General features: G+C 38.2%; 2 protein-coding genes and 2 long non-coding RNA genes across 4 annotated transcripts; 3 read left to right on the forward strand and 1 right to left on the reverse strand.

Annotated features, from left to right (window-relative positions):
* The first annotated feature begins 2800 nt into the window (after positions 1-2800).
* Positions 2801-4960, forward strand: LOC132143227 (uncharacterized). The gene is made up of 3 exons (XR_009434226.1): positions 2801-2864; positions 4235-4291; positions 4706-4960. It is a non-coding gene; the product is annotated as an uncharacterized LOC132143227 (long non-coding RNA).
* A 1060-nt stretch (positions 4961-6020) lies between these two features.
* Positions 6021-6785, forward strand: LOC132143228 (uncharacterized). Its single transcript, XR_009434227.1, has 3 exons — positions 6021-6371; positions 6476-6544; positions 6764-6785. It is a non-coding gene; the product is annotated as an uncharacterized LOC132143228 (long non-coding RNA).
* A 3628-nt stretch (positions 6786-10413) lies between these two features.
* Positions 10414-13567, reverse strand: LOC132144308 (zinc finger protein OZF-like). The gene is made up of 3 exons (XM_059555086.1): positions 13409-13567; positions 12878-13292; positions 10414-12586 (listed from the first exon to the last, which is right to left on the reverse strand). The coding sequence occupies exons 1-3, from the start codon at positions 13565-13567 to the stop codon at positions 11574-11576; spliced, it is 1587 nt and encodes a 528-aa protein (XP_059411069.1). The 3' UTR covers positions 10414-11573.
* A 781-nt stretch (positions 13568-14348) lies between these two features.
* LOC132144309 (zinc finger protein 501-like) lies at positions 14349-21445 on the forward strand. Its single transcript, XM_059555087.1, has 4 exons — positions 14349-14357; positions 14722-14889; positions 15006-15366; positions 20436-21445. The coding sequence occupies exons 1-4, from the start codon at positions 14349-14351 to the stop codon at positions 21443-21445; spliced, it is 1548 nt and encodes a 515-aa protein (XP_059411070.1).
* Positions 21446-24266: the final 2821 nt, after the last annotated feature.

Consider the following 24266-nt stretch of genomic DNA (forward strand, 5'->3'; position numbering starts at 1 on the left):
GACACTCCTCCTTTTTCAGCATTGGCCAAAGATGGCAGAAGAACATCCATGTGCAGAAACGGCTCCTCCTTTATTTATTTGTTTTGTCAGTGAAACTTGAAAATTATATTATGGCTGGATTCATTTAAAAACATTTTGTTAATTGTAAAAAAATAAATAAATAAAAATAAATTTATGCTGTTTCTTTTTATTGGCCAACAAGTCATTCACATAATTAAAGGAAAGTGAACAATGCATTTATTTAGTTTAAAAAATAACTTCATGTCGCTTTTTCAGGTGTTTATTTTTGGTTTTATTACACTTTCTTCTAATACATCAAATAAAAAATACAACTAAAGGAAAAAAATATAACAGATAATAATGCGTCATACAAACAGAATTTGTTTTTTTTTGTTTTTTTTGGGAATATCGTTGGCTACATGAATGAGTCGTGTCCTTATAGGAATTATTTTTATATAACATGTTGTCCGGTTCTTGAAGCATCGGTGGACAAGAGGAATGGTAAATAAATGGAAATGTTACACTGTTATACAAGCTGCATACTCACTCATTACATTGTAGCAAATAGCCATTTCTTCAGTATTGTCATATGAAAGATATAACAAAATCTAGACAAAACGTGAGGAACGTACTCAGAGCCAGCCAGTCCAACTGTCAGTTCAATATGTACTGTACCGCCTTTCATAAAGAGAACTATTTATTTGTATTTTATCCACAATCTGTACAGGTGTTCCAATGAAAACTTGAAGCAACAGAAATGCACAGACCCGATTAAACACGTTACAATTCACAATGACGGTGAGAGAACATGTTTTATTAAAAGAATCGTTCTGAATAATTCATACATGACAAACAGCTGAAAACAATAATAAATACAAAAACAACTGTATAAATAAAAGCGGAAAAAGATTAGAAACCTTCACTTCAGCACCACACTCTATTTGGCACAACATCGCCCGCTATTGGGTGAACTACAATGTCATAACAAATTCCTAGTACACATATTCCACATAGCCATTTCTCTCTAAATTGCTTTCGATATATACTCGAAAAAGTGTCTTAAATAAGTGTTAAGTAATATAACGTCATAAGTCTGGTTGCTAATTTTAATCGATGTATTTCTAATGTATGCAATGCACACTGATGCTATTTAATTTGAAATTAAATGCCATCCAAACCTTAACTTTCCGGAGCTCCTACAACTAGACCTAACCTTACACAATATCCAACGTTATTTTTCACTTTTCGGTCATTTCGTTGAGTTTTATTGAAAATACATAACTTTCCGATGTGATACGGGACGTGAAAAGGATAAAGAAAGAGCTCGGCAAAAGGCGGAATCGAACTCGGGTCCGTCGCGACAAAACGCAAACTGCTGGTGCATTACCATCTGCGCCACAGAAATCGACACTACAACTACGTCTTTTTGCATCCTTTATAAACACTACCATACGTTTGTAGGTGGAGTTAAGTAGTCCCTTTCAAAATAAAAACAAAATAATTATTAAAAATAGCCTACAGGAGCGTTTTATTTTCATGAGAGGGCAATCGAATGTGCCCCTTCTCTTTTTTGCGTTATATCTTGTCGTCTATCCTCCATAAACATTCATAAAGGGTTGGACTCGTCATTAAATTATGCACATATTCAAAAAGGAATTCATGATATCTAAAATAACAATTTTTACTAGTGAAAATGTAATTTTAACATGTAACAATTAAGTTAAAGATATCAAGAATTATGTGTATTACTAGTTGTAATTTCATTTTTGATATGATAAACGCATTTCTGCATTTCTGATGACGTCATTTATGATATCAAGAATACGTGTCGTTTCTAGTGAAAATGTAATTGTTGATATCAAGAATCGACGTCAGTACTAGTAACCATGTGATTACTATCGCAAGCCGTTTTATCATTTAAAACCTTTTTTTTGACTATCCATAAATATAATTTCAGATAGTCACAATTGTAATTCAAGATATCTATATTGCATTTATGACTCGTCGTAATTGGAATTAAGATATCTACAATGTGATTATGACTAGTCGTAATATGCATTGAAGATATCTACAATTTAATTTTGACTAGTCAAAATACACATTCCAGATATCTACAATGCTATTGCGACTAGTCATAACCTTCCATTGACTTCCATTGAAAAATATTTGCAGATATCTTCAAATGAGTTTTGACTAGTCGTAATCCCAATTCAAGATATCTTTAAATATGATTTGTCTAGTCAAAACTCTAATTAAAGATATCTCAAATTACAATTTGACTAGTGATAATTCAGTTAGAGATATCTTCAAATGAGTTTTGACTAGTCGTAATCCCAATTCAAGATATCTTTAAATATGATTTGCCTAGTCAAAATACAATTTAAGATATCTTTAATTATTATTTTTTTAAAGATATCCACAATATATTTGTAGATATCTGCAATTCATTTATGACTAGTGAAATTACAGTTGTAGATATCTTTAATTGGAATTTTGACTAGGCAAATCATATTTAAAGATATCTTGAATTGGAATCATGACTAGTCAAAACCCATTTAAAGATATCTGCAATTTAATTATGGATATCCCAATCAGATTTGTGACTAGGAAGATCTTTCTTTGTAGATATCTGCATTTAGCTTTGTGACTAGGACAAATCTCAATAGAGATATCTTGAATAAACATTCTGCCCAGTCAAAAAAAAAAAAAAGATATCTTAATAGTGTATTCAAATCACCCTTTGCTAATCCCCGCCTTTTCTTTCTTTCCAACCAATAGGCATATGCCATTTCAAAACACACCGGTCTTCAGGAGCACGCCAAAGAAGTCTGATGATTTGCATACTCTGGATTGATCTTTTACAGGTACGAAAATGACTGTAAAAATAATTGTATAACGTTACGTTATTAACACTTGAATTATAACTGTATTATTTGCTAATGCAAATCACGGGCCTGTTTTGCGTTAATGTCAATTAACTCCTAGATTGTCTGAGAGGTAATTAGGCCTAACGTTACCTATATTTGTCAGAATGCTGGCTTTTTGTTTTGCTGGTGGATTAACGTTAACTCCTTATCGTATCCCGAAGTAATTTACATCCATTTTTTAAGGTTTGCTGTTGTAAGAATAATGTAGTTATAACTTATACGATCAAATTAATATATCAGGAAGTGACTGGTTTTCTAATGTAATTGTAGGTTATGAATTAATGTTCATCCATATTTTTTTCATGTAACGTTAAGTTACATTGCATAGAAAATTGTCGTTAATACAGTTGGTATAGGCTTCCGTTCTTTTCATTAAGCCATTAAAATTGGAAATGTTTTTAAAGGTTATGAATGCAAGTGGCAACGTAAATTGGATATTTTATGTATTTTTGATGAGTCCAATTCTCTCGTTAAAAACGCTATCGTGTCTGTCTGCATCGCCCTATTTGCTTTCACGTTTATGTATATCATTTTTACTTGTCTTTAGTTCTGAAATTGTGGCATTTTTGCGAACAGATAAACCACAGAAAAGATCATGGCATTCTTAAAGATCAACCGTTCTTTAAACCAACAAGATCACTTTAACTAAACAACCAGGGATCGATTTATGATAAATTTGTTAACAGGAATCAGTCATTTTTTCCATATGTTTTATGAAAACTCATCTTAGGGAGACTAACCATTTATTCCAGTCTAGTTTATTTCAGAATAATTAATTAAACCTATAACAACTCTTTAGTTTTGTAAAATTTTGCTTATGTCTATGCAACAAATCTATGTGATTTTTAACTTTTCTTTTTATCTCTTTAATTGTTCTGTGAACAGGTTTCTGCATCTTTCGGTGTATTGCATTTGTACACAAAACAAAACTATTCTACATAGGTGAATAGTTTTATTATAACTTTATTTAATGGACTGCCTAGGATAATATCAGTCGTTAGACTGAAATACATGATGGCAAGTCTTAATAATTTTTTGCCCTATACTGTTTGACCTATTTTAAGTAAATTTTCTAACGCATGTAATGTTTCTCTCAGTTTTTTGTCAGCCAACAAGACAGCTTACCATGTCATCAGAGCAAGAACCTCCGTCAGCAATATTTGACAGAGTTTTTAATACAATTTCAAGAGCCAGACGAGAGCTTTCAAATAACAATAATGATGACCTACTTTCTTCAACTAGACGCCTTTTCCGGCGTCAGGTGCATCAACTTCGCAGTAAGTTGTAATAAGTCCTTCCTGGCCCAGATATTGAGGTTTTACCCTCTACAACAGAGCTTGAACGGTTTGCAAAGTTGGGTTTAGGTAAATGTATAGTTGATACATAAGAATGTTAAAGATAAAACAGGGGCTTAAAAGAGCTACTGGGCTAGCAATTACAAAATATATGGAAACAAACCTTTTGTAACAATAATTTATTCTGTATATTCATGAAATAAAAAGTAATCACTGTTGGGACAGTGGCATTAGAATCACAAAAGCTGTATATTACTTAATGTGACAAATCTTAATGCAGCTATTAAAAGGGACAAAGATTAATATTGATAAATATTTTAAATGCAGGAAAAACTCTGTAGCAGCAAGTGTTTTTATTGTTAACCAAACTTGATAGTGATCTGCATTTTACATAACTTCAGGTTTTGCTACAGTGTATGATCAATTGATGAGCTCTGTTTTTTTTTTGTTTTATGTTGTTAATATGTACATTCGATTTTATAGGTAGACCAGTGCAGGAAACATCTGGGACAGGAACCCAAAGATCAAAAATTCCACTAAATTGGACTCTGTCTGAATTAAATAACTTTGTCTGCCAGTGCTACCCAAATGTGAGTTTAAACTTAATAGGTTTCCATTTGGCAAGAGCAGGCAAAGGACGCAAGATCCAAAAAGTTCATGTAAATTCTATGAGGGATTTAAAAAAAGCAGTTGGCAAAAGCAGGCTCTGTATTGTCCCACGAGCTGAAGTTTTGCAGGTATGACTTTGCAGAACAAAGGCACAAAACTCAAATGAAAGATCCATTTCTTTATGATATGACAAGTAGAATTGGATTTTAATTTAACCTTAATGTACATTTAAAGGGGTATTATTATGCTCTTTTACAAAGTCTTGATTTAGTTTTGGGGGTGAACTGGAACAGGTTCTCATACTAGGTTGTTCGAAAAACACATTATTTTTCACATATTTTACATTATTAAAACACCTCTCTCCCCAGTCTGGCATGAACAGCTCGAAGAGTTCCTGCATCAAATGAAGGCCCGCCTTCTGAAATACGAAATGTGCTGTGATTAGTTAGTTGGGCAAGTGTGTGTTGTAATTGGCAGCACTTGGCGCCTGCTCGGGAAATGTAATGCCCCTTACCATAGGTACCGCCTGCCAGCTTCAGTGTAAATATTGTCAGAAGCAAATCAATCTGAGCGTTATTTAAACCCGGATTATTGTAACTACTCTAAATGTGTCTGTCTTGGGAAAGCTAGCGTGTCTCTGACACAGTAATAACACTCAATAACCTTCTCTAGTGCAGCTCAACCAGGTCTTGTCCCATATGTCAATATCTGTGATATCACAAATCCCGGAAAATATGCGTTGTAGTCCAAACGAGTCATTCGTTGTACTTTCTGAAAAGTGATTTCTGTTAAATAAAATATCTCCTTTTGAATTGGACTTTGAGCTTTGTAACTTTGCAGATCTTTCGTATGCTCAAACAGCATCACTAACTAAAGTTGAAAAAGTGAAAAAGCATAATAGGACACCTTTTAAAGGTTACATTTTAGTTCACATTCTTTGCTTTCAATTAAAGCTGCAGTCCATAACTTTTGGCGCTCTAGCGGTTAATAAACAGAACTGCGTGCATCTTGCGGAAGAACACTGTAGCTGGAGCTACTTCTCTTTTTATGTCTATGGCAAATTATGCAGGTACTGGGCTACTCCGCAGCAGTACCTACCCAAACCAGTCTAAATAGTCTGAATATAAACACTTATTACAGGTGTACCGTAGTGATTCAGGACAAGCCAAAAACATTGTTTTTTGAAAATCGATTAATGGTGTACTGGCTTATTATAGAAATTTTGTAAATGTTAAACACAGAAAAGTTATGGACTGCAGCTTTAAATCTTACTGTGACGTTTCTGCACAGGGAACATTTTTTTGCTAGGTGACAGTGCAAATAACTTATAATTTTATGACAGTACAAATAAATTTACAGTGCAGTGAGCCAATGTATTCTCTGTTATTGTTATACACTGAGTTTGAGAGTTTTTGTCTACTCCCAGGTAATGACACCATCCCCTGCTATATCCCAGAACTCATTCCAACTATCCAGCTCTGCTACAGCACTGGATGAAACCTCCTTAGATGTAGAGACTGCAGAATCTGTGAATTTGGATGTGAGTGAAGTTAGTTTAGACGTTCTGGAGAAGTATTTTAAGTTGTGTCAGTGGTTGTAACCAGTAATGATTTGTGACTTGTGGTTTTACTTTATTTCCTTTAGGAATGGCGAGCATTACGTTCCCAGCAAGACGAAGAATATAATGCTTCCTTGATGGCAGACCAAGAAAAGGTAATTTTTATAAAATATTTCTATGCTTGCCAAGTTTTAATTTGGGGAAAAACAAAAATGTGTCTTAAAAATATTTTGGTATTTACAGGAAAGGAGGAGGCACTGCTATGAGGTTTTGGAAGAAAGGCGGACAAAGGTTGGTGCTGCCACTAGATTTTTTATTTTATTTTATTTAAAGTTTTTCTTGTGTGAATATATATATATATATATTTTTTTTAGGCCATTGAGGAAAGACGTCAGCAAGTAAACAATGTATGTACAAAGTATGTAAACAAGAGGAAATTCATCATGTCTGAGCCTATACAGGTAAGAAGTTCTGTGTAAAGGAGAACAAAGAGATTTGTCATTGGCTCATTTAGTCTGTGTTCCTTATTTTTCTTGTTTTAATTGACAGTTGCCATCTTGGTTCTTGTATATTCAGGTCATGTTTGATTTTATTGGACAAGACGAAATGGCCAGTGAAGTTTTTAAGGTCAGGGAAGCTGCATCTTCAAAAGATGTTGAGAGCACTTCTACTGGGTCAATTGCAGATCACAGCATAAAACCATCCTCTACTTTATATGTCCTTTGGATGTCATCTTTGGATAATCTGGTAAGTTAACATAGCAGTTTTACTTTACTTACAAGAGGTCTTTTTCATCATGATTTTCATTTGACTATATGCAGTGTTTGAGTTTTTGCCCTGACAGCCCTGATCATTTACTGCTTAAAAAATTAAAGCACTAATTAAATGTTATTATTAATAGGTTTGGGTATAGGGTTATTTCTGCCCTGCAAACTATTTTCTTTTGATGAAATTTAAATTGTGCATCACTTCTATGTTATCTGGTTGGTAATGGCACCAGTGAGCACAGGTCAGGGAGACCTTGATACTGCTCCGTTGGGCGCTTGAAGAATTAGAACTTAAACACACTTTAACTTAATTAGAACTTGTCAGACACATGCTTAATTGAGAACTGATAACATGGGCCATATTGAAATAAAAAAAATATATAAATTGTTTTGCAAAAAAATTTCACCTATGAAGTCAGAGGCCACAATGACGGGTGGTTAAGCATTATTAGGGTTTGTTTATACATGTTATTGCCTGCCTGTTTTTTTTAAGTATTTCAAAATGAGAATTATTTGAAATTGATATTTGTAACCTAGCATTAGTGATTAATTCATAATTTTTTATTGTTGTATTTTTGTCCTTTTCATTTCAGGAAATACATTATGACCCGATAAACTTTACCCAGCCATTAGAAGCTCCGCCCTTTGCTCAGTCTTCAATGGATCTGTTGTCAGTCCAGGCTCCAGTTGTTCCACCCTCTGTCCACCCTCTAATGGCTCCGCCCTCTGTCCACCCTCTGGTGACTCTGCCCTCTGTCCGTCCTCTAATGGCTCCGCCCTCTGTCCACCCTCTGTCCACCCTCTAATGGCTCCGCCCTCTGTCCACCCTCTGGTGACTCTGCCCTCTGTCCGCCCTCTAATGGCTCCGCCCACTGTCCACCCTCTGGTGACTCTGCCCTCTGTCCACCCTCTAATAGCTCTGCCCTCTGTCCACCCTCTAATAGCTCCGCCCTCTGTCCACCCTCTGGTGACTCTGCCCTCTGTCCGCCCTCTAATGGCTCCGCCCACTGTCCACCCTCTGGTGACTCTGCCCTCTGTCCGCCCTCTAATGGCTCCGCCCACTGTCCACCCTCTGGTGACTCTGCCCTCTGTCCGCCCTCTGATAGCTCCGCCCTCTGTCCACCCTCTAATAGCTCTGCCCTCTGTCCACCCTCTGGTGACTCTGCCCTCTGTCCACCCTCTGTCCACCCTCTAATAGCTCTGCCCTCTGTCCACCCTCTGGTGACTCTGCCCTCTGTCCGCCCTCTAATGGCTCCGCCCACTGTCCACCCTCTGGTGACTCTGCCCTCTGTCCGCCCTCTGATAGCTCTGCCCTCTGTCCACCCTCTGGTGACTCTGCCCTCTGTCCGCCCTCTGTCCACCCTCTAATAGCTCTGCCCTCTGTCCACCCTCTGGTGACTCTGCCCTCTGTCCACCCTCTGTCCACCCTCTAATGGCTCCGCCCTCTGTCCACCCTCTGGTGACTCTGCCCTCTGTCCGCCCTCTGTCCACCCTCTAATGGCTCCGCCCTCTGTCCACCCTCTGGTGACTCTGCCCTCTGTCCGCCCTCTAATGGCTCCGCCCACTGTCCGCCCTCTGGTGACTCCGCCCTCTGTCCGCCCTCTAATGGCTCCGCCCTCTGTCCACCCTCTGGTGACTCTGCCCTCTGTCCGCCCTCTAATGGCTCCGCCCACTGTCCACCCTCTGGTGACTCTGCCCTCTGTCCGCCCTCTAATGGCTCCGCCCTCTGTCCACCCTCTAATGGCTCCGCCCTCTGTCCACCCTCTGGTGACTCTGCCCTCTGTCCACCCTCTAATGGCTCCGCCCTCTGCCCAGCCTCCTGTTGTTCCTTCCTTTGCCCAGACTCTAGTTGCACTAGCCTCTGAGCAGGAATTAGACATTTTCCTTGAAGACCAGTCACCACTTAGTCCTCTATCTCCCCAGTCATCAGTCATTGATCTTACAAATCAAGAGAGGTCTGTTTCCCCTACTCTTTCCCACCAGGATTCCCCTCTTAACTTTGTGGCACCTACAAAGTTGAAGGTGGCCCGTCAAGAGAATACATGCGGCTGTTGATGCGAGCCATCCATCAGTCAAATATTTTCCAGGGCCATGAGAAAGATCGGAGTTTGGCTCTTGACACTCAAGGTCAGTACGCCTGCCAAAACAAAATACTGACTGTTTTTAAATGAATCTAGTTAGTCAGTGATTCAATTACCCATTCATAAAGACAGTCAGTTTTATATTTAAAACATTATTCTAAACATCAATTTATGAGTTTAATTGCACTCATGCCACCTCTGAGCCTCATTAAATGTCTGTAAATATACCTACATGCCACTTTTGAGTTCTTCTGTGCCACCTCTGTAGTGCAAATGATTTTTGTTAATACTTATCGTTTTTGATCAGCAAAATGAACCGCAGCCGCCATGGTTTTATTTGCAATTTAATAAATTGTATGTTGAGAAAGATCTGGGGGGCGGTGGGGAGGAGCTGTGTAAATCTATTCTCACGTCACACAACAGCAGATTCAGGTACAATTCAGATATCTTAAAATAGAATTGTGACTAGTCGAAATTGAATTAGAGATATCTCTAATTACATTTTCGTATGTGTGATGCGTCTATTGAAGATATCTGTGACGTAATTACAGATATCTTATATGGAGTTTTGACTAGTCAAATCATATTTAAAGATATCTCTAATCCGATTTCTTACTAGTGCAATTATAATTGCAGATATCTCTAATTGTTATTGTGACTAGTCGAATTATAATTATGACTATCCGAATTACAATTTCTCCTATCCGAAATTATATTTATGGATAGTCAAAAAAGGGTTTTAAATGCTAAAACGGCTTGCGATAGATTACTGATATCAAAAATAAAGGTCTTTACTAGTAAGAATTGTATTTCTGATATGTGAAATCGGAATTTCAACTAGTAAGAAAGCAATTCTTGATATCAACAATTAAATTTGAATGGAAGCCTATGGTGACATTTAACTAGTGAAAATACAATTCCTGATATCAAGAATTAACATTGTTACTAGTGAAAATTGAATTGTTGATATCAAGAATACATATCCTGCGAATGAATAAAAGTCAATTCGGCTTGCCATAGTCGTCTCGTTGTTTCTTCAGACTCTTATCACCAGTTTGTGAAATACTCCAACCACAAGGTGTCCCTTCTTCCCTAATTCAAATGACTCATCCTCAACTGATTTAAGAATGAGCAACGTTTGTTCGTCTATAAATAATAACCAGCACGACTATTAAATAAAATCATATATCCATTTTATTTTGTTCCATCTAATCAATTGTAAATGGAATTAGCAATGCAAAACATTAAATGCAACATCCCTGTTTAACTATGAATGCAACATTCCCCATACATACACATTTAGTGTGTGTATAAAGCTTAATTATGTGATTCTAATTAACATACACATTTTAAAGACCCATATTTGCTTGATTCTGGTCGTACAATAATAAGACATTATTACCTTGTTTCCAGGGCTTGAGTGTGCCATATCCAAAACAATACAGTACATGTTCAGGATGTTAACACATTATTACATGCAATTTATTACATTTACCAATGACCATTATTTCTTTCTCAGTGCATATAAAAGATAATATCATAAAATTATTTTAAAGATTTTAAAAGTTGATTAAAAAAATGAAAATATACAACTACTTTTGAATAGTCAACGATCAAACATGACTACAGTCACAGCCTTCGACATTCAGTCCATCTCTAATCCCAAATCACATGAAAGCTCAATGCCTCCTACTGGCATTTAAGGGATAGTTCCCCCAAAACATGTAAACTCTGTCATGAATTACTTACCTTCGTGTCGTTCCAATCCCATAGGTCCTTCGTTTATCTTCGAAACACAGATTAAGATATTTCTGATGCATGCCGAGAGCTCTCTGATCCTCCATAGACAGAAAGTGTCCTTACACGATCAAGGTTTAGAAACATAGCAAGGAGAACCTTAAAATAATCCATGTGACATCAATGTTTAAACCGTAACTTTATAAAGCTACAACAATATTGTTTGTGCACAAAGAAAACAGAAATAACGACTTTATTTGACAATTTGTCTCCTCTGCGACACCCTACAGAGACCTTTTGGAGAGTATCGCATAACCGATACGTTATGTATGTGATACTTAATATTTTAAAGCTCTTCATGCCACTTGATCATGTAAGGATTCTTGCAATCTATGAAAGATCAGAGAGCTCTCTGCATGCATCAGAAATATCTTAATCTGTGTTAAAAGATATACAAAGGTCTTACGAGATTGGAACGACACGAGGTGAGTGATTAATAACAGAATTTACATTTTTGGGGGGAACTATCCCTTTAAAAACTCAATATACAATTTCAGGATGAGCTGAACAAGTCCTATTTCCAGATTGACTGATGAAAGTCACTCTGATGATTCTGGAGCCATTTGTTCTTTAGTGTGTTTGTTCTGGTGGGTCTGGAAACTACCTAAATAAGCGAATCTCTCGCTGCAGATGGAGCAGGAGTAAGGTTTCTCTCCTGTATGAACTCGCTGATGGACCTTGAGGATGTCAGATCGAGCAAACGTCTTGTCGCATTGGGAACACTTGAACGGTCTTTCTCCAGTATGAATCCTCTTGTGCTTCAGTAGGTTAGTGTTTTGACGGAATCTCTTCCCGCAAACACTACATTGGTACGGTTTTTCTCCCGTGTGGATTCTCTGATGGACTTTGAAATGAGTTGGATCGGAGAAGCTCTTCCCGCAGTGGGCGCACAGGTATGGTCTCTCTCCAGAGTGCATCCTCTCGTGGCATTTCAGCTGAGCAATTTGACGGAATCGTTTGTCGCAGTGTTTGCATTGGTGCAGTTTCTCAGAGTGTACTTTTTGGTGTGATATTAGACAAATGGGATGCTTAAAGGTTTTCCCACATTCGCTGCACTGGTACGGTCTCTCGCTGGCGTGCGAACGCATGTGAGACTTGAAGTGGGAGCAATCTCGGAATCTTTTCTCACAGTGAGGACACTTGTATGGTTTCTCCCCCGTGTGGATTCGCTTATGATTGATAAGAGATTGTTTGGTGCTAAGATTCTTGTTGCATTCGCTGCAGTGAAAAGGCTTTTCGCCAGTGTGTTTCTTCATGTGAACTTTCAGATTACCAGAAGAGAAGGAAACCTTCCCGCACAGTTCACAGCGAAACTCCTTCTTCACGCAGTGGTCCTTTGAATGATGTCTTCTATCTTTTAAGGTAGGAAAGCTGATATTGCATCTCTTACACTTGTAGTCTTTCGGTTCTGTGTGTCTTCTCTCATGCTTCACTAAATTTCCCTTATTGGTGAATGTTTTCCCACAGATGTTGCAGGAGAAACTTTTGGACTTCAGTTGCTTTTTGGATGTTGAGGCCGTTTCTTGATCTGAAAATGAGCTGGTGTTTTCATCTGGGAGGAACATAGTAATAATTCTATTAACTTTGACTTGCATGTTCCCAAGTTTCAAACACAAAAAACATAAAAGCAAATATAAATTCTGAAAATATTTCTGTGTATATTGGTGCAGCGTGACCTGTCCCAAACATTTCCCTAAACCTGCTCTCAAACCTCATTATGTCATGAGTACAAGCCAAAAACCATGTGGAGCTGCCACCTTAAGCTTGAAGAAACTTTAAATCAGCAGGTAAAACCATTTGTTGATACACCAGTTAGAATAACAGATTAAAGGAAGAAACACACCTGGAGGAATGAAATCTTCATCATCATCATCATCATCATCACCATTAATCTCAGCACAATCTTCATCATCCTCCCCATTATTCTCCTCCTCCTCCTCCTCCTCCTCCTCTTCCTCATCAGTGTGTTGTTGTTGTTTCTCTGCGGTGGTTTCTTCTCCTCTGCTCTCGATCAGGTTCCTGCAGTCCACCAGTTTGACGGAGCACATCTTCAGCGGCGTCTGCAGCATCTGCTGTTCTCCAGCGTTACAGTCAGAGGTTTGATCAGTGGATTCATGATCCTGAGCGTCAGTATAACAGAGTAAAGTGAGGCTGAGCTCTGAGTCCTGTGTGTCTCTGGATCTCTGATCTCTGACGCTCCAGACTGAATCCTGAGCTTCTGTCCCATCAGTCTCACGCACCCAAACCTGCTCCACATCCTGACAAACACAATCAGTAATATATCTAGTGAGAGTATGATTAACAATAAGACATTGATTCACACAACAATCAGTCCATATTAGCAGCTAAAGATGAAATGAAGATCTGTTCAAACCTCTCTGTTCAGTTTGTCTCCTCTTTCTCTCAGCTTTGCCTCCAGTGAAGCCACCTCTTTCTTCAGCTGACAGATTTCTGTGATGAAATCCTCAATATCCAGCATGGACAGATCAGTTCCTACTGATTTACAGCAGACCACATCCACCTGCGCTTTCATGCTCAACATCTGAACACAAACACTTCATCATTATTACAAAATGCACTTATAATGAAATTACACTGATTTAGCCTCAAAATGATTGTTTATGTTCATCAACGAGAACCGCGCTGATCTATACATAAATGTGACTTTGGAGAACATTTGTAAATATGTTTAGGCGTTTGTTTAGTTTCATTTTTGCGCGTTAAGCAGGAATATTGTATGATGCGCAATCTTCATTAAAAGCTTTAACAGTCTGCGGGTGGTTTTAATAAAGCCATTTAGCGTTCGGCACAAAATAACGATAAAAAAGGGGGGAATGGCTTAATTTTCATAATCAAACCAATAAATGGACAAAATCGACAATCCCAGAAAGAGACCAATGATATAAATAGAACAAACAAATAAATACAACTGTGGTAAATGGTGTAAAATGCTAAAAACACGCACCGGTTGAGGGTTCAAATGGTTATCTCTTCTTCTCTTGTTCTTTCTAAGGTTTGTTTCCTCTCGCTGAAGAGCCTCATAGCGCCTCCGTGTGTGCTGGAGCCACAACCTCTACAGACATCTGAGTAAGAAATAAGATCATACCTGAATCTAGTTTTGAATAAATTAGTGATAATTCGTCACTGGAATTAAAGGGTATTTTTAAATGAGATAAGACGAAGACATGAGATTTAATTAACTTACCCAGACCTTGAGCGCTTGTTATTGTCTCACTCCCTCGCTGGTACTGTAGGAGGCGCTCTGACGATCTTTAGTTCACCGGTGAAACCACCGAAGAAAGAAGGTTGGAGCCATGTCTATGGTCGGAGCGCTCTGGTGTGTATTTAATACTTTATTTTTTTTTGCGTTTCTGTCTTTAGTGTTTATAACTTTGTTATTTACTCTTTTTTTTTGCCTAATCATTCCTAATCATGGTTTTACTACAATCATTTAACTGGGGTATTTGTTATAAAGCCACAGTAACCACAAATTTGCCATTTTTATACTAGTGATTTAGTTTAAAATAAGAAAATAGCGATAGATTAGAACAATGTTTATTTTTCAGTTCTGGAGGCTTGAATGCTTAGAAATGGGCACAAATATTAAATTTTGCTTAGTTTACGACTTTGATTTTGGATTTGATGAGTCCATCGTAAATGTGTCTTTTATCGTGTGTTTGTGTTCAGATGTTGAGCATGAAAGCGCAGGTGGATGTGGTCTGCTGTAAATCAGTAGGAACTGATCTGTCCATGCTGGATATTGAGGATTTCATCACAGAAATCTGTCAGCTGAAGAAAGAGGTGGCTTCACTGGAGGCAAAGCTGAGAGAAAGAGGAGACAAACTGAACAGAGAGGTTTGAACAGATCTTCATTTCATCTTTAGCTGCTAATATGGACTGATTGTTGTGTGAATCAATGTCTTATTGTTAATCATACTCTCACTAGATATATTACTGATTGTGTTTGTCAGGATGTGGAGCAGGTTTGGGTGCGTGAGACTGATGGGACAGAAGCTCAGGATTCAGTCTGGAGCGTCAGAGATCAGAGATCCAGAGACACACAGGACTCAGAGCTCAGCCTCACTTTACTCTGTTATACTGACGCTCAGGATCATGAATCCACTGATCAAACCTCTGACTGTAACGCTGGAGAACAGCAGATGCTGCAGACGCCGCTGAAGATGTGCTCCGTCAAACTGGTGGACTGCAGGAACCTGATCGAGAGCAGAGGAGAAGAAACCACCGCAGAGAAACAACAACAACACACTGATGAGGAAGAGGAGGAGGAGGAGGAGAATAATGGGGAGGATGATGAAGATTTCATTCCTCCAGGTTTGTTTCTTCCTTTTCTGAGATAATGACAGTATTTTTTTTCTTCTCTTTCTATATTGATCTCTGAAATGTGTTTTTTTAAGTGAGCCAGATTTGCTGTGTCGTGCGCTTGCTTAGACCTTTGTTGTGATAAACCGTAAAGTGCGTTCAGCTGAATTCAATTCCCGTTTTGTCGGGTATAAAAAAATGGTTAGTATACCGCGGCAGCGGTCGCGGCAGCCCTCCAGTTTAGCCCTCCTCGTGTGAAGACCGAAGAGTGTAAAGACCATCGACTCTACCGTGCGACTCCACCAGACAGGGACACCGGCAGGGAATATAAGTATTGTTTTGGTTTATCTCTTTTTCCTTCTCCTTGTTTCATTGCGGTTTCAGTTGTTTTTTTGTTTTTAACCAAATCTTACTATGTGTTTCCAGATCCCTACTATCACTACCACTCGCAAACCACACATCACACAATGTAGACAGCGCAATCTTAACAATCTGCACACTTTGCCTATATCTGCTAATACACTACTTTCTTTTTCTATTGGTCTCTGGAATTGCCAGTCTGCTGTAAACAAAGCCGATTTCATTACTTCTATTATTAGTCATTCAAAGCTTAATCTCATGGCCCTAACAGAGACCTGGATCAAACCAGAGGACACTGCTACACCTGCAGCACTCTCCAATAATTTCTCATTTTCCCACTCCCCCCGTTTGACTGGAAGAGGTGGAGGTACTGGTCTGCTCATGTTTAATGATTGGAAATTTAATCCATTACCATCTTTGAGTATCAACAGCTCCTTTGAATCTCATTCAGTTACTGTTACCTACCCTCTTAAAATATTTTTTTTTAGTTGTCTATCGACCCCCAGGACCACTGGGTAACTTTTTGGATGAATTAGATTTGCTGCTCTCAACTTTTCCTGAGGATGGTACTCCCCTAGTTATGCTTGGAGATTTCAACATCCTCCTAGATAAACCTCTGTCTGCTGATTTCCACACTCTGCTTGCCTCTTTTGATCTCTGCTACTCACAAATCAGGCAACCAACTGGACCTTATTTATACACAACACTGCTCTACTGATCATGTTCTGGTTACTCCACTGCACACGTCCGATCACTTCCTCCTCAATCTTAACCTCAACATGGTCCCTGACACATCACTTACCCCTCCACATGTCATCTTTCGACGTAACCTACACACACTTTCACCCTCCCGGCTTTCTGCAATGGTTTCATCTTCACTTCCTTCCCCTAAACTGTTAGCATCTTTTGATGCAAAATCCCTCCCTATATTTCTTCTCTGCTAATGTCTCCACTGCTGAAATGACATACTACCATAAGAAAATTAACAATTCATCTACAACCCGAATTCCGGAAAAGTTGGGACGTTTTTTAAATTTTAATAAAATGAAAACTGAAAGACTTTCAAATCACATGAGCCAATATTTTATTCACAATAGAACATAGATAACATAGCAAATGTTTAAACTGAGAAAGTTTACAATTTTATGCACAAAATGAGCTCATTTCAATTTTGATTTCTGCTACAGGTCTCAAAATAGTTGGGACGGGGCATGTTTACCATGCTGTAGCATCTCCTTTTCTTTTCAAAACAGTTTGAAGACGTCTGGGCATTGAGGCTATGAGTTGCTGGAGTTTTGCTGTTGGAATTTGGTCCCATTCTTGCCTTATATAGATTTCCAGCTGCTGAAGAGTTCGTGGTCGTCTTTGATGTATTTTTCGTTTAATGATGCGCCAAATGTTCTCTATAGGTGAAAGATCTGGACTGCAGGCAGGCCAGGTTAGCACCCGGACTCTTCTACGACGAAGCCATGCTGTTGTTATAGCTGCAGTATGTGGTTTTGCATTGTCCTGCTGAAATAAACAAGGCCTTCCCTGAAATAGACGTTGTTTGGAGGGAAGCATATGTTGCTCTAAAACCTTTATATACCTTTCAGCATTCACAGAGCCTTCCAAAACATGCAAGCTGCCCATACCGTATGCACTTATGCACCCCCATACCATCAGAGATGCTGACTTTTGAACTGAACGCTGATAACATGCTGGAAGGTCTCCCTCCTCTTTAGCCCGGAGGACACGGCGTCCGTGATTTCCAACAAGAATGTCAAATTTGGACTCGTCTGACCATTAAACACTATTCCACTTTGAAATAGTCCATTTTAAAGGAGCCTTGGCCCACAGGACACGACGGCGCTTCTGGACCATGTTCACATATGGCTTCCTTTTTGCATGATAGAGCTTTAGTTGGCATCTGCTGATGGCACGGCGGATTGTGTTTACCGACAGTGGTTTCTGAAAGTATTCCTGGGCCCGTTTAGTAATGTCATTGACACAATCATGCCGATGAGTGATGCAGTGTCGTCTGAGAGCCCGAAGACCACGGGCATCCAATAAAGGTCTCCGGCCTTGTCCCTTACGCACAGAGATTTCTCCAGTTTCTCTGAATCTTTTGATGATGTTATGCACTGTAGATGATGAGATTTGCAAAGCCTTGAGGAACATTGTTTTTAAAGTTTTCCACAATTTTTTTACGCAGTCTTTCACAGATTGGAGAGCCTCTGCCCATCTTTACTTCTGAGAGACTCTGCTTCTCTAAGACAAAGCTTTTATAGCTAATCATGTTACAGACCTGATATCAATTAACTTAATTAATCACTAGATGTTCTCCCAGCTGAATCTTTTCAAAACTGCTTGCTTTTTTGGCCATTTGTTGCCCCCGTGCCAACTTTTTTGAGACCTGTAGCAGGCATTAAATTTTAAATGAGCTAATTAAGTGGATAAAAGTGTAAAATTTCTCAGTTTAAACATTTGCTACGTTATCTATGTTCTATTGTGAATAAAATATTGGCTCATGTGATTTGAAATTCCTTTAGTTTTCATTTTATTAAAATTTAAAAAAAAACGTCCCAACTTTTCCGGAATTCGGGTTGTAACTCTTGCATGCTTTTTAAAACATTTTCCTCACTTCTTTGTCCTCCCCCTCCTGCTTCATCGCTAATAGCTGATGACTTTGCCACATTTTTCATTAATAAAATTAAAAACATCAGTGCACAATTTTCACACCACAATCAGTCAAACTCATATCACCAGCAAACATACACTCATTTACATCCTTCTATTCACTCTCTGAGTCAGAAGTCTCCAAACTCATCCTTTCTAATCACCCTACTACTTGCCCGCTTGATCCGATTCCATCTCATCTCCTTCAAGCCATTTCTCCTGTAGTTGTACCTGCACTCACTCACATCATCAACACATCCCTCCACACTGGTGTTTTTCCCTCATTATTTAGACAGGCTCATATTACTCCACTACTTAAGAAACCCACCCTCAACCCATCTCTTTTAGAGAACTACAGACCAGTTTCCCCTCTTCCTTTCATTGAAAAAACACTTGAACGAGCTGTGTTCAACCAAGTCTCTGCATTTCTCATTGGAACAACCTCATTGACAGCAACCAATCTGGCTTTAGAAGTGGACATTCAAATGAGACTGCCTTGCTCTCAGTTGTTGAAGCTCTAAGACTGGCAAGAGCGGAATACAAATCTTCAGTACTTATTCTGCATGATCTGTCTGCTGCTTTTGACACGGTTAACCACCAGATCCTCCTATCAACCCTACTGGCAAAGGGCATCTCAGGAACCACACTTCAGTGGTTTGAGTCTTACCTATCAGATAGGTCCTTCAAAGTATCTTGGAAAGGTGAGGTGTCCAAGTCACAACATCTAACTACTGGGGTGCCTCAGGGCTCAGTTCTTGGACCACTTCTCTTCTCTGTCTACATGGCATCATTAGGTTCTGTCATTCAGATACATGGCTTTTCATATCACTGCTATGCTGATGACACTCAACTCTACCTCTCATTCCATTCTGATGATCCGACGGTAGCTATTCGCATCTCAGCTTGTCTAACAGACATTTCTTGCTGGATGATGGACCATCACCTTCAACTCAACCTTGCCAAGACAGAACTGCTTGTGTTTCCAGCAAAACCATCGTTTCATCACAATTTCACCATCAAGTTAGGCACATCACCCATAACTCCTTCAAAAACAGCCAGAAGCCTTGGAGTTATGATTGATGATCAACTGACTTTCTCAGACCACATTGCTAAAACTGTCCGATCCTGCAGATTTGCTTTATTCAACATCAAGAAGATCAAGCCCTTTCTTTGGGAACATGCTGCACAACTCCTTGTTTAAACTCTTGGCAGGTCTTCCAGCCAGTTCTATCAAACCTTTACAATTAATCCAGAACGTGGTGGCAAGATTAATTTTTAATGAGGCGAAAAGAATACACGTCACATCTTTGTTTATCAATTTGCACTGGCTTCCAATAGCTGCTCGTATAAAATTCAAGGCATTGTTGTTTGCCTACAAAACTACCACTGGCTCTGCACCCATTTACCTAAATTCATTACTTCAGACTTAAGCACAAAGTCACTTTTACGGTCTTTTAAATTAAATTTTCCTTCCTGGTGGAATGACCTCCCCAACTCAATCCGAGCAGCTGAGCCATTAGCCATCTTCAAGAATCGGCTGAAAACACATCTCTTCAATTTTTATTTGACCTAACTTTAGCACTCACTATTCTAATTCTAATCTTAAAAGGTGTGTGTGTGATATATATATATATATGTATATATATATATATATATATACACATGACCTCTAACACTAGCTTGCTCTATTCTTTTTCTATTCTATCTGTTTTCTTTTTATTTATTATATAATTAAAAGCCCTTGCTACGTGGATAAAAGCATCTGCTAAATGAATACATGTAAATAAAAGATATACATTTTGATTGTAACTATACTATTATACTGTAAAATTACATAATAAATATTGTAAAATGTGTGGCATTTTCAAACTCACTTTATCAATATGTCTATGCATGAGATTTTTTAATTAATTTGTAGGCTTTTTGCATTTGGATAACTGCAGTAAATTAATTGTTCACTCCTAGATGTTAGACAGATGTCACAGAATTTCTGTATGTTCCCTGAGTGACAAACAAATATATATTTTAAAACCCAGAATTTATAACCATTTTGTTTATTTCAGATGATAAAGGCTGTTCATCTTCTGATGGAGAGACAGACTTAACATCAAAAGAGCAGCTGACGGTCAAGAGTTTCTCCTGCAGCACCTGTGGAAAAACACTGAGTTCAGAGGGTCATTTAAAGAGACACGAGAGAAAACACACAGAACAGAAAAACTTCAGCTGTAAGATATGCAACATCAGCTTTCCTACCGCAGAAGAGAGGAGACTTCATTCAAAAGAGCACAGCGGGAAGAAGGAGTTTCACTGTGAGCAGTGCGGGAAAGATTTTTTCACCACTGCTCATAATATGAAAGCTCATATAAAAACACACAGCGAAAAGTCTTTCCACTGCAGTGAATGTGACCAGTATTTCACCACCAAAGGAAATCTTGATTCTCATAAGCGAATCCACACGGGAGAAAGACCACACAAGTGTCCTCACTGCGAGAAAAGATTCATGTATGCATCTAATCTGAAGACACATATGCGTTTGCACACTAATGAGAGACCGTATCAGTGCAGTGAATGTGGGAAAGCCTTCACAAACTCAGGCTCTCTAAAGTCACACCAGAAAATCCATTCTGCTGAGAAACCGCTTCAGTGCAAACACTGCGACAAACGATTCCGTCATATTAATAGTTTGAACATTCACGAGAGGACACACACCGGAGAGAAACCATATCTGTGCGCCCACTGTGGGAAGAGCTTTTCAAATCCATCTCAATTTTTATTTCATAAGCGAGTCCACACTGGAGAAAAAACATATCAATGCAGCATTTGTGGAAAGAGTTTCTGTAAAAATACTACATTACTAAACCACAAGAGGACTCATACTGGAGAAAGACCGTTCAAATGCTCACAGTGTGAAAAGACGTTTGCTCGATCAGACGTCCTTAAGGTCCATCAGCGAGTTCATACAGGAGAGAAACCTTACTCCTGCTCCATCTGCAGTGAGAGATTCGCTTATTTAGGTAGTTTCCAGACCCACCAGAACAAACACGCTAAAGAACAAACTGAATCATCAGAGTGATTTTCATCAGTCAATCTGGGGGAAAAAAAAATCTTTCAGCTCATAGTAAAACTGTACATTGAGCTCTTACTGCCAGTACGGGGCAATGAGCGTTCATGTGGTGGATTAAACCCAACGCTGAAGGCATGTTTGACAGAGTAGAACAATTATTTTATATTAAACCACACAGAACTATTAATCCTCAAAATAAAATACTACAATAGGAGCGCCTGGATTTCATAAGGATTTCAAAAAGTTTTGTGTGGTGAAATGCTGTAAAGAATGCATGGAGGAGAGTCACTGGCAAAATACAGTTCTTCATTGCTGGACGGGTTTCTTTTAATCAAGAAAGAGCCATAGTTGAAAGATTATCTATTTCATCACTATATGGTAGAAACAAATCCTGTGGGTGGAAAAGTTTGAGGGTTTTGTGGCAGCTACTTGAACTTCACTGTAATGTCAGTAAGAAAGATTAGATAGTTAAGAAGTGTAGAATGTAAATGTATGTGACATATTTGAAATATTGACCTCATGTGAACACAAAACTGAGAGCTAGCTGTTAATACTGAAAAAAAACGTCCATTTACGACATCCACTTTAAACATTACAATGCTCATAATAACCTTTGCTAACTCTATAATAAATAAATCTGGAAAGACACTTTTATAATGGACAAACACTGATTTAAACTCAAAATAAATGTTTATGATTATGAACGAAAGAAGATTTAGTCTATTAATGGTTATTATTAGCCTATTTTCATAACCTTTTAAAACAATTCTAATAACAACGTTGAAGATGTTTGTGTTTAATGACTTAAAGAGCCCTGAAATTCGTTTAATGCAACATTTATTAAAATACAGAAATTAGATAAACAAACAAAAACGTTTTAAATTACAATTTCACAGACAAGGCTTATGCCTAAATGTAAGTCTGAGATGTTTCAACTTAATGAAAATTCTAAGAAACAAAAAAAAAAAATCTTGAATCATATAACAGAAATCAAATTCGTTGGTAATCTCCATTTACTGAGCGCCTCTGATCTGCGCGCGCTTTTTCGGCACCCGCTTTTACTTCCACAGAGAGCCGCGCGCTCGCGGAATTTAAAAAATAACGGTCGTTTTGTTTTACTGCCTGACTGACTCGCTCGTTTGTCGATCTCTTTACTTAATGGTTACTTAATTAATATTATTATTAGATTAAACGTTATTTCGGAGGGATTTGACATGCCTAACTGAAGAGAACAGGATGATCTTGTTCCTAGTTTTAAAGAAATTAACTAGAGAGAATTCGTCACTGGAATTCAATTGCATTTTTGAATAAGATACAGACGAAAAGACCTATCCAGACCCAGCGCTTATTATTTAAACACTCCATCGCTCGTACTGTAGAGAAGGCGCTTTGAGGATCTCCGGAGAACCGCAGTCCCTCCTAGGAACACATTTCCAGGACCCTAGATTTGGAGGACCGAATAAATTTCACCCAAATACTACTTTCTTTATTGCAATTAAACCTGGTACCTAGGAATGTTGAGTAATTATTGGGTCTATATCATAATATAATAACTCATCAATAAAATAAAAAAGGAATCATGGTATAGTATTTTAATTCACTAGATTAACCACATTTTCAAGTACAGAGGGAACACACAAGGATGACTCTGGGGGTAGATTTAAGATTGTGTATATTTTATAAAATAATATATTACAATAGTTGAACTTGAACACACAAAAAAACCTCATAGAAAGAACTTGATGGAGAACATCTTTACTGACTCCTAAGAGAGAGAAAGAGATAGAAGTGAATTAAATAAGGAACATTTTAGTTGAATATGTTCTACTCTCTAATTTTACATTTCATATTTCAAATATCTTAGTGACCTATATTATATTATGTTATTATAAAAAAATCATGTCAATAAAGCCCATCTGAACTGAGAAAAAAAAATTATAGAGGCGCAAGAAATCTAAATAGAAATAACATATTATTGACTACTTTTCCTGACCTTTAAATATTTAAAGCACACATTGTGATGTATGCAGCATCTCTACCTGCACCTGGATATTGAGGATTTCATCACAGAAATCTGTCAGCTGAAGAAAGAGGTGGCTTCACTGGAGGCAAAGCTGAGAGAAAGAGGAGACCATACAAGTGTCCTCACTGCGAGAGAAGATTCAATCACGGATCTCATGAAAGGTGGGTTTGCACACCAATGAGAGACCGTATCAGTGCAGTGAATGTGGAAAAACCTTTAGTCAGTTATTTAGTCTACATGTAACTGTCGGGAAAAAAACTTGTTCGGCCTGTCCTGAAAGTGTTCATTGAGTTCTTACTGAGTGAACTTTTTTAATGCTGCGGATTGATCCAAGTTCTGTATATAATGTCATGTTTGACAGAGTAAAGCAATGATTTTATCTTAAATCAGACAGAACTATTAAAAATACTTAAAATAAAATACTACAATAATATGATCTCCTAGGTTTCATAAGGCATGTTTTATGTGTTGAAATGCATGAAGGAGAGTCTGGCAAATACACTCTGCTTTTTCATTGTTGGACCGGTTTCTTTTAATCAAGAGAGAGCCATGGTTTCTAAACTATCCATTTCATCACTGTTCTCCAAGAGCATTTATGCTGCTGTGTAAGGTAAGAGATTTACTTGGTAGAAACGAATCCTCTGGGAGGAAAAGTTTGGTGCAAGGACTGGAGTTGAAAACCTCTGCCACTGATGGTACATGGACTGTTCTGACGATGTCTTTCATACTTTTCTGGACCTTGACAATGTAGTCTATGCGAAAGTAACAAGCCTCCAAAAACGTAATTGTGCATTTTGGACTTTGCAA

This window comes from Carassius carassius, chromosome 7 (assembly GCF_963082965.1).
Source record: "Carassius carassius chromosome 7, fCarCar2.1, whole genome shotgun sequence".
Classification (NCBI taxonomy): Eukaryota; Metazoa; Chordata; class Actinopteri; order Cypriniformes; family Cyprinidae; genus Carassius; species Carassius carassius.

What these genes read in the sequence shown, in the direction of transcription:
- LOC132144309 (XM_059555087.1), top strand. An exon ending in GAGACAAACTGAACAGAGAG is followed by an intron (nt 14,890 to 15,005) that starts GTTTGAACAGAT and finishes TGTGTTTGTCAG; the next exon opens with GATGTGGAGCAGGTTTGGGT. An exon ending in TGAAGATTTCATTCCTCCAG is followed by an intron (nt 15,367 to 20,435) that starts GTTTGTTTCTTC and finishes TGTTTATTTCAG; the next exon opens with ATGATAAAGGCTGTTCATCT.
- LOC132144308 (XM_059555086.1), bottom strand. Translation starts at nt 13,567, where the DNA reads ATGAAAGCGCAGGTGGATGTGGTCTGCTGTAAATCAGTAGGAACTGAT. An exon ending in GAGACAAACTGAACAGAGAG is followed by an intron (nt 13,293 to 13,408) that starts GTTTGAACAGAT and finishes TGTGTTTGTCAG; the next exon opens with GATGTGGAGCAGGTTTGGGT. An exon ending in TGAAGATTTCATTCCTCCAG is followed by an intron (nt 12,587 to 12,877) that starts GTGTGTTTCTTC and finishes TGTTCCTCCCAG; the next exon opens with ATGAAAACACCAGCTCATTT.